The 10,944-nt window shown below is 35.3% G+C and overlaps 1 protein-coding gene across 2 annotated transcripts in view; it reads left to right on the top strand.

The window, feature by feature from the left end:
* The first annotated feature begins 926 nt into the window (after positions 1-926).
* Positions 927-10,944, top strand: part of ttk (ttk protein kinase) — a 14,919-nt gene continuing 4,901 nt past the window's right edge. For both annotated transcript variants that reach the window (XM_077526937.1, XM_077526936.1), the window contains exons 1-14: positions 927-1,075; positions 1,669-1,756; positions 1,833-2,055; positions 2,257-2,363; positions 2,459-2,602; positions 4,351-4,462; positions 4,550-4,619; positions 4,770-4,861; positions 7,428-7,515; positions 7,624-7,732; positions 7,849-8,071; positions 8,555-8,661; positions 8,840-8,983; positions 10,305-10,426. In XM_077526937.1, the coding sequence (XP_077383063.1) occupies positions 1,669-1,756; positions 1,833-2,055; positions 2,257-2,363; positions 2,459-2,602; positions 4,351-4,462; positions 4,550-4,619; positions 4,770-4,861; positions 7,428-7,515; positions 7,624-7,732; positions 7,849-8,071; positions 8,555-8,661; positions 8,840-8,983; positions 10,305-10,426 (1,629 nt within the window). In that variant the 5' untranslated portion in view covers positions 927-1,075. The remainder of the gene's footprint in view (positions 1,076-1,668; positions 1,757-1,832; positions 2,056-2,256; positions 2,364-2,458; positions 2,603-4,350; positions 4,463-4,549; positions 4,620-4,769; positions 4,862-7,427; positions 7,516-7,623; positions 7,733-7,848; positions 8,072-8,554; positions 8,662-8,839; positions 8,984-10,304; positions 10,427-10,944) is intronic.

Genomic DNA, 10,944 nt, shown 5'->3' with positions numbered 1-10,944 from the left:
TAACATACTCCAAAAATTCACGCCTTCCTGGTTATTTTTTTCTCATTCACAATTTCACCAGTTTTCCCAACATTTCACATATTGTACACCAAAAACTCCCATTTATTCCCAATACGACATTCAATCAAACAGGTTTCATATTGTTCCAACTTAACATTCAATATATTGAGCTCATTCAATTCACCTTTTCAAAACACTTCAAAATTTCACAAGTTATCACAACTACCAATTTTTTTTTTAAATTTCCCTACATAACCCCCCGATCCCCCCAGAAAATTCACATATTTCTACATTCATTCATTAATTTACTAACCTTGCCAGTAAGCTGAATTCTCGCGGTATTTGTGAGTTCACAATTATCAATCTAGCTTGTGAGGTTATTACTTCACACCATTCAAGTGTCAACATTTTTCTTCAACAATAAAACAAATTCTTACATATCAACCTCAGCCCCTTCACAAAATGTTAAAATAAAAGCGAGCTAAGTGAAATTTCGTTTTTACTTTCCTCCTCTAATTTCTAAATTTTTTTACCCATTCAAACCCACAGACTCATATGAATTCTTATTCATAAGTACGTGTCTGCTCAGTTTATCCCTACCACATTTTTCCTAAAAAATAAAAGGTAAAATTTGCTTCTTCTTTTTGTTTATTTGTTCGGTGTTCAATTATTTTTGTCCAATTTCTAATTTTAAAACCGATTTAAACCGTCCAATTTATCATTAATAATAATAATAATAATAATAATAATAATAACAATAATAGTAATAATAATAATAATAATAATAATAATAATAATAATAATAATAATAATAATAATAATAATAATAATAATAATGACAACATGACAACGGGCATTTTTTGTGTGATCCACACTGCATACCAGTTGGTGGCGGTAATGTTGTTTGCCAACCGCCAAGAAACAACCAAAAGATGAAGAAGAAGAACGCAAAGAAGGGAGAGCCAATCAAAACGCAACTGAAATGGAAGTGGACTATTTGAAAACAGTCAGTTGATGGCAAACATATCGTTCGATTTCGGAGAAAACAAGGATTAACGTTTTTGGCATCAGCACGGTGAGGCACGAACACTTATATTTAAGTTTTTTTTTTTTGCGTCTATAGAAGCAAAGTAGCACGATCAGTTGCGGAATAAAGTTTGTATGTTATATGGCGTTGCAATGTGTTAACCTGACTTTAGCTTCTGTCTGATCGAAAACATTTTGAAAATAGCGCTTTTGGTGTCGGTATCGGCTTTTGTGATTGCCGGTTAAACTACCTGACAACTTCTCAATTTACTTTCCGTAAGAAACTGACGCGTAATGATATAAGGAAAAACGACATTCGGAGTCTGACCACTCATGTTTTTTTGTTCGCAGTGGTTATTTTGTCATGAGCGGCCACTCGCCATCTAGCGTGAATTTGCTGTGAATTGCGCTGTGTGGAAAGGAAACATACCATTAGCTAAGATAACCTTACCTATTTAAACTTCGATTTATCCAGCCATTAAAAACAGAGTCCTATTTGCAATGCCGACCTGGTTGCAGACAGCAGAGTAAAGTGGAGAAAAATCAAAACAAAAATATACGTAGAAGAAACTGTGCCGTGCAATATGGAAAGAGCACATTTCTTGAATCTGAGCAAACAGACATGTCGTTATGTGTCATTAGATGGAAGAAGAGGAGCATACGGACAGAATGCAGAGACTTGCCATGGTTTGTCAAAAGCTCAACAAGATTAGAAAACATCTCAATGAAGGTACTTGGATGTCTTGTTGTCACATCACTTTCTGGAAACAGACTTAATCAGCTCTGCTAATTTTCTGGTCTTTCAGATGACACTGATACTATTAACCAGATCGTCAGCTCAAAGTCATCTGAAGCTTGTCTCTCATATGTGATGAACCTTGAAAAGAAAGGGGACCCACACACAGATCCAAACCATCTCACCCGCCTCATCAGTGTTTATACCAGAGTGTTCTCAAATATGCCAATCGGACTACACTGTCAAAATGAGAGCTACGCCAGGATGTTGGTCAGATTTGCAGAGCTAAAAGCGTGAGTGACCTTGTTTATAAGTCATGTGCAAGTGCGTTCCCTCTTTTCAGTACTGCTGCTACGATATTGTTGTTAATTATAAGGTAAGATTTACCGATTATGATATGTTTTCTTATTGTATTTGGGTGATGTGATTTAAAAGCTCCCTGCTGCAGTGCTATTTCAAATTACAGTGATGTGTTTACTGTTTGTATTTAATAGAATTCAAGATGTTAATGAGGCTGAGGCCAACTTCAATGTGGCAAGAGCTCATTGCCAGAACTTTGCATTTGTCCACATTGCATATGCCGAGTTTCTACATTCTCAAGGTACAGATATTTTCATATTGGTTTAAATTACGGTAATAAGATATCTGAATCTGATATAATTATCTGTGTATTTATTTATTTTTTTTAATTTTCAGGCAGCACAAAGATGTGCATGTACATACTGCATAATGCCATTGAGCTGGGTGCCGAACCAAAGGAACTGGTCGAGGCTGCTTTGCAAAGATTGCAGGGAGAGAAAAATCATTTTTTTTCTCCAGATGAGAAGGGAATTGACCCATGTAAGAATTTCCTGAGCTACCCCATCCAAATTAATTGTGCATATTTTTAATTGGTATTTTTGAACAAATTTTATTTGGTTGACACAAGGGCTGCCGCAAATGACTGTTTTGCCATTCGACTAGTCACGGATAGCCATCACGATTAGTTGACTAAATGGATATGTAAATCACAGCATCTCGCACCAGTAAGCAGCTGCTCTTACATAACCATCATTACATTTCACGCAGCTTAAATTCTTTGGTATGGGCAAATTAAAAATAAAGGCAGTTAAGATATAGTACATTCAAATTTTATTAAACTTTGCAGCTTGTAAGGCAAGGAAAGGCAAGTTTATTTGTATAGCACATTTCATACACAAGGCAACTCAATGTGCTTTACACAAGGAACGACAACACATAAGCATCAACAAACAGTAGTTAACATTCAGAGGAAGAAAAATAAATGAAAATAGGTTACGAAATTTACTAAAAAAAACATATAATAACTATTAAAACATTTTTTCAACAAACTTTAAAACATTTAGCATAATGAAGTTTAAAATAATAAAAATAATAATTAAAAAGGAAAAAAAAGTCCCTAATCAAAGGTATGAGAAAAAAAAGCAAAGTTTTTAACCTGGATTTAAAAGCATTTACACTCAGGGCCTCACTTCTGTTGGCAGCCTATTCCATCTCTGTGCAGCATAATAGCTAAATGCAGCTTCACCATGTTTGCTTCGAACTCTGGGTTCCACTAGTTGGCCCAAGTCTGTAGATCTCAGACCCCTGCTGGGTTTGTACTCAATCAGAATTTCTTGGATATATTCAGGACCCAAACCATTTAGTGATTTATAGACGAGTAGCAGAACTTTAAAATCTATTCTACAGCTGACTGGGAGCCAGTACCAGTATTCCTGTGTGCTCGGAATGATAAGAGGCTTTAATGAGACAGAGTGCACTTTAATTTGAAGGTGATTCTGTGGCCTTAACATTTTTAGCAGTAACCGTTTAGTGCATTTTAAAATGAAACCAAAAATGTTACATATGCCTATGAATCCATAAATATTTAGAATACAGTACTTAGAAATACTTGTAAACATATTTTACTCTTCTCGGGCATCTAGTATTTTAATTTTATTAATTGAGTGATGTTGGGTACAAGTTAAATTGAAGGCTCTACTACGGTCTTAACATTTTAGCTGTATTGTTTAGTGCATTTGAAAATGGAATCAAAAACAATAGTTAATCATTGCATGAATTCTTTCATTATGACTCCTTTCAAAACTAATCTATAAATACAAATAGGGATGTTTGATATCACTTTTTTTCAGACAGTTGTTGGCACTGATAGTTGGTACAATCGATCCATTTTGGGTATATGCATCATTTTTTTAAATATGCAGATATACCATTAATTGATGTTTGTCTTTGCATGCATGATCACACGTTATAATACATGCTATGATACTACTGTAAACCATAGAAGTCTTATCTTTAGCCTTCATCATCACATCTGAGTGCTTTGTGCTTATGGCTCATCCTCTGCATTTTCTACATTGCATTAATGTTGACAACATGCATATTTGCATTTATTCATGTCAGTGTGAGAGGCTACTGTATTTTTATTTTTTATTTTTTTTTAATGTGTGCTCTTTTATAACTAACACTCGCTAACCAAACACATCCGTCTCATTTGTTGTATTTAAAACTTTTCAAGTTTACATTATATCAGATACCAATATTCCTCATTGTCATTATATTTTTGACAGCATTTTTACACAGTACTGCACATGATGTCAAAAAAGGCTCAGAGCTCCAGAAAGTAAGCAGGATATCAGATGGTACGGGTGAATTGCATCTGTCAAGCATTTTCAGCTTAGGGTAAGGCGAAAGACTGCTTCGAACTTTAAAGCTGCAATTTATTGAGGAAAGCGTCTCACGCTTTTTCCCCCCTTCTCTTGCTCACAGGAGTGACATTCTCAGTATACCATCAGAACAGCTGCAGAACGGGAGATCTGCATCTCAATGCAAGAGTTTGGTGAGAATTGAAATTCTTCATGTTGGTTTTGTTTATTTATTCATTTTATTCATTTATTTATATTTGTTTATTTATGTATTTATTTATTTGTTTATTTATTTATAAGTCTTTTTCTTGGTGTTGTAATCTGATTTATTTTCTGGTTTCTAGCCAGGGATCCCAGAAAAGGATGATGATAGTGATTACATCAGTTCGAGCCCCCCAAACAGCAGTGATTCATCAGTCATAAAAAATTTGTCCAGGTAAGTTTTCCACAAGAAAACTAGTTCTATTTTGATTTTCACAAGTCCTGGGATTTACTGGGCTGACCTGGGACCTAAGGTAGCGTAATTTGTGCTACATGTGGAAATATTTGTTGGTATGGTTCCTTGAATCCTGAAAATGTACCTCTGGGGCAACATTTCGAGGTATTGATGGGGAAACTGGGCACCGTAAACTTTGATAAATACCTGGTGTTTCCCATTATTGTGTCTAGTCGTGTATTTGCCAAAAATAATTTGGCTTATGAATTTTAATAGTCACCATGTTTGGGGCAGATGTGACATCATCACATTGACAGTCTGTCACTCGCACCCATTAGTTACTAATGAGTGAGTTGCCAGATTACTTGCTTATGGATCTGAGTCTTTCATCCAAACTCCATCATTTATGGAAAGGATATAACCTGACCCGGCTTTCGTATGGTGGGAGAATACTTACATACGCGACAGCACCCCCTCCTGTCTCATTCATTTAAAAAAAATAAAATAAAAAATCGTTTGGATGCAGCTTTTCTTAACAAAGTTCTTTTTGACCGCCACAGGTACACTTTAAACTTAACTTTAAAAATAAAAATAGAACTTGAAAGAAAAGACAGAAAATAAATGAGTAACTAAGTAAAATAAGAATATACAAAAATAATAGCAATAATAAATAAATTGTAGCTGTGTGTTCGTTGACCTCTTAGGTGCAGTGTGGTGCTGTGCGTGCATTAAGTACACACTTAAAATGAGATAAGAGTAGAAGAGGAAAGTTTTGATTGAGATCTAGTAATAGAACTTGTTTTTCACAGATTAGGAAGAATGCATGCTCTTGAGTATTGTTATATTACCTGTAAGTATGCGTTACTACAGCGTTTATATGTAGATAATAGTTATCTGAATGAATTTCACTCCCAAAGTCGATGCTACGGTTAATTTCCTGGTAGCATATCAATGTGATTTCACAATGACTTAACATTAGCGCTGGTAATGTGTTTTTTTTTTTTGTTTTTTTTTAAACAAAGCATGTTTTGTGCTTTGTATTTAAAGATACACATGTGTGTAATTGTTTTTGTTGTGTTTGCACACAGTAAACTCCAAATGGGAAGTCAGCTCAGGGGGGCAGAATCACATGCACGTCACAGGCTTGTTGCACAAGCTACATGGTGCATTCAGCGTACTTTCACACAACATTGGGAATTTGTAAACACACCGCTTACGTTAGCGCATTAATAGTTTTTCTTTGATTATGATGTTTTTAAGATCGCAAGAAGCCAAAATCGAAAACAATAAATTCATTTCATTAATTGCACAGCGCGATCCAGAGGAACCAAAATTTTGATATATGAATAGGGTTCCCACAGGGTCATAAAAAAATAATCTTAAAAGCGTTGGATTTATGAATTTAGAAACAATACCTTTAAAAAATATTGAATTATGATATCTGTATTTAATTTTATGCTGTATAAAACCTAACCATCTCCGATTCTCTGTGTCTCGTTTGTCAACCAAAGAGTCTTGCCATTTTAATGAAATTATGTATCCTGAATAAAAGGGGCAGAAGAGTCAATCATTGCGAATGCAACATAGACTTGGGCGAAAATCATTTCAATTATTGGTGAAAATAAGAGCGTTCAGTGAAATAACATGCTATAAAACCACTATAGAGTTATTTATTTATTTTATTTTTTTAACACCTAACTACCCATTTCATATAGGAGAGGTTGAGTAAACAATCCTTTCGCCTTTGGCTCAAACCTGTGGGTAGCATTGTATTTGACGTAGGGCTGCACAATATATCGAAAAAATATCGATATTGCGATATTGGCCCTTGCAATATGCATATCGCAAGGGCATGCAATAAGTTTTATACTGAATTTTATGCTTTTATATGAATTTGACCAGTCAGATGTCAACTACAATGTGCATCGCCATGCAATAGTTGAAAATTATCAAGACATAATTACAATTAATTAACTAAGATTACATTAAGGTTGCTTATTTTGTCGCATGAAAAATGTTTTTCTTTCATTAGATAATAAAAATGTAATTTCTTTAGATACATGTCAAATATCGCAATAATATCGATATCGCTACATTCGGCAAGTATATCGCATATCGCATGTTTTTTCAATATCGTGCAGCCCTATATTTGAGCCTTCCTGCGTCATATGCACAAAAGTATTCTGCTGGGTACAATTGGCGTGAAGGTGCTACAGTAAGGGACAAAGTCCCTCCATCGCCTACGTTTTTCATTCTGCCTATTTAAACCAGCCAGCTGCTCACAAGAGTGAAGAGGCAGCAGCTTGCTAAAGGCAGCCAGCAAGCTGCTAATCATGCAAAAGCAGCTAACACTAGCCAGTTAGCTGCCAGTGCTGCCCAGCAACGATCTCTAGTGAATCTCTAGCTAAGCATTTGACGAGTGTTCTTGATCTTAATTTTATTTATTTGTTGAGTTCAGATTTAAATTTTTTGTTTTTGTTTTTTGTTGTTGTTGTTGTGTCGATTAATTTAGACAACTCGTTGTCTGAATATAATAGTAAAGTTTGTAACTGTTCTTGTGTTTCAGGCAAACGTCTGGTTCAAATGTGAGCGCAAAGTTTGGGTTATTCTCATCAAAGAAAGCTGCTGTTGATAACGACTTTACCAGCTTTACGGTTAGCATTTTGGATTCTTGTTTTAGTATTCATAAAAGCATTTTTACTGTATAGTTCAGGAGTAATGTAGCAGGAGCTGAAGAAGATCAAACATGTCCGTTATTGCAGACACCATCTGTCACTCCAGAAAGTGCCCCTTCAGAGGACCAGGATGCTGTGGAATCCATGGTTGCTCCTCTTTATGCACATGATACAAAGAACACCGTGAAATTGGACGGTAATTATAAACTGTGTTATTTGCTTGCATACATATGTGTTCACGCAAGTATAAAATAAATTGGTATGCATTTTGTTGTGACGTGTGCTTGTCTGATTTGAGCTTTTTCTTTGCAGATGTAACTTACAATTTTGAGCAAGTCCTTATTTCCAATTCCCCTGAGTCATGTTGGACTTACCTGATTAACCTCGAAAAAAGAGGAAATCCTCATACAGACATCAACCTACTTAATAAACTCAAGGATTGTTATTCTAAAGTCTTTTCACGTCTGCCGGTGAGGCAGTACAGCATGAACACCAGCTATGCAAGAATACTGATCAGATATGCAGAACTCAAGGGGTAAGTGTGAACTCATTACATTCTTTTACTATATTATGCTATATCGGTTTCCCAACCTTTTAGTGGTTTAGCGCAGGTTGCACCCATTTTCTGTTTGCGGTTCTACCAATTTTTCCAACAAATGTCATAAAAACTTGTACTGAAATGATAATGATGTGACTAGTATCAATTTCCTAACACGTTGACGTATTCATGGTAAATAAATGGGTCTGTTTAATTGAACACATTGCTGATATATTTGCAAGAAGCCCTGATTTTGTATGAATGGCACGAGCTGTCAAACACAGAGTTATTGTACAGGACCTTATGCCATTTAATGGATTTGCATTTGTTCTGTTCACACTATCTTTAATAAATCATTTTCAAATTTATTAAAATTTGGGTCATTTTTCACAGCAGGTCTGAACAACTCATAGCACACACACTTTATGATTATGACACGTTTTGATTTCTTGTGTTTAATTTTCTGTTTTGCCTTTCAAGCATTGATGACCCCGATGAAGCTGAGGACCATTTCATACTTGCACGATCCCACTGCAAAGCCTTTGCGTTTGTCCATGTAGCACACGCTCAGTTTTTGGCTTCTCAAGGTATAGTTTTTACCCATGCTGTTTTTAACATGTGACAAATCTCTTTTTTTAATCTTCTTCTTTTCTTCTTCTGCTATTTATATTTTAATCACTGTATACTCCAGCTGTAAAAACATGACTGTTTGCTGATTGATTGTAAAGGAAAAAATTTGAATGCTATTTTATCGTTTTTATGAAGGAAATGTGATCAAGGCAACTTCAATACTTCTCAAAGCCCAATCATTAAGTGCCAAGCCAGCTGAGCTTCTGGAGGTGGCCTTGCGGAACCTGAACGCTGGGGAAAAACAACTTGTTCCCACCAAGAAGGAGCGGCTCTCCATAGGTATTCCCAAACCTATATATAGGAAAGTCTGGACAATGTGAGAGCCATACTCTTACCAAGCTTGACATAACATACTGTAAATAACAATGCATAAAAACACAATTGACTTATCTGTAAGGGATTTCCCCCCCAAAAAACTCACATTATATATAGTTTGGTAATCTAAGATTATCATCATGGCCATTTAGTCATGGCCAATTATTGAAGTTAGTAACCTTATCAAACATATAGATATTTAAGTTGGAGAATTGATCGTAGTGGTATCAGTGTCAGTGGCATTGGATGCAAAATTCTTAGACATATTGCAAAAATGGTATATATCCCTATGCCACTTCAGCAGGCTTAATGGTTGTCACGTTTCAAATACTGTATATTGAAATGTGAATAACCATTTACTAGAGAAAATATTAGGGAGATGCTTGTTGACATTTTCATTTGTTACTGCTTAACCTGCAAGCTATCTGCACTGCAAAAAACAAAAAGTATTTTGACAAAGGTGTCAAGGTTTCTAAGATTGGAATTATTATTATTATTATTTTTTAATTACGCAAATCTGAAAAGCTGGTTAATAACTTGACCTTAAAGCAATGCTTCTCAATTACTTTTTGTCATGCCACCACAGGATGAAGAAAATATTTCTCATCCATCCCCAATTCTCCCACATGACTAGTCTCTGACAATAAGAGTGCCACTGCCACCTATTGTTTTAGATGTGCAATTTATTCAAGTGCGGCAAAAAAAAAAAAAAGAAGACAAACTCTTCCGAGAACTCACGTGCCTCCCTGCATCAACCCACATATTTGAGAAGGACTGCTTCAAAGGAATTGAAAAGTGTTTGGAGTTTGTAGCTAGTACACAAAATTTTGACATCAATATTTTCACTTGTACTAAATATTGGATTAATATCAGTTATCGAACTCATTCAATACTAATAATCTGTATTGGCTGTGGGGGAAAAAACGGATGTCTATGTACAGTATATAAAAAATGTGTGTAATGTTCATATTGTATTTAGTGTATATAGTAAAGAAATTTCCCAGAATCCATTTACGAAATTCCAAAAATTGATCAAATCGATTGAAGGCCTATACTCCAAACATGGGGAGAATGGAGACGCTGGGTAGCAACATGGCCATCTATGAACCAATGACAGAGCAGTGTGGTTACTTAGCGACTGTCCAGACTTCCTTTTTGTACTGCCTTGGGTATTCACTTTGCATCTTAAAAATCAAAAATGGCTTGATTGTATCCCCCCACCTCGTAAATTATTCTTTTTTTATTTTTTTAAATGAACATGTCAACTTGTCTTGGTAAATCCAAGAACCCCAGCTGCCTGTTAGGGTTGCTGTGAACCAAACAGTGGAACATCCCAAACCTGCCAGCAAGGACAGCATATCAGTTGGAGAGTGGAAGACTACATCACAGAAAGATGTTTCTACAGAGGTTTGACATCTATACAATTTCTGCAAAATGTTTGATATTTTAAACCAGTACCACATCAGTGTTTCTACCTATACTCTGGCTTATCTGAATTTGTTATGGTCGGATCATATTACAGTGGATACAAAAACTATTCGGACACCTTTACATTTTTCATTTTCATGTGCTAAAATAATAATAATAATAATAATAATAATAATTGAAAAAATCATTTCACAATGTAGACTCAGCACCCTATCTTGACAGAAAAAACAAATGTAGAAATTTTTGCAAATTTATTATTTAAAAAAAATAAAAAAATAAAAAATGAAATGTCGCAAGTATTCAGACACGTTACTCAGTATTGAGTAGAAGGAACCTTTTGAGCTACTACAGCCACTAGTCTTCTTGGGGAATGAAGCAACAAGTCTTTCACACTTTGATTTGGGGATCCTCTGCCATTCTTCCTTGCAAATGGCAAACGTTGGTGGATAACAATTTGAAGGGTTTCTTTGGAGATGCTCAATTGGGTTAGGTCAGGG

Source organism: Festucalex cinctus, chromosome 7 (assembly GCF_051991245.1).
Source record: "Festucalex cinctus isolate MCC-2025b chromosome 7, RoL_Fcin_1.0, whole genome shotgun sequence".
Taxonomy (NCBI): Eukaryota; Metazoa; Chordata; class Actinopteri; order Syngnathiformes; family Syngnathidae; genus Festucalex; species Festucalex cinctus.
This window is presented reverse-complemented; position numbering and strand designations above follow the sequence as displayed.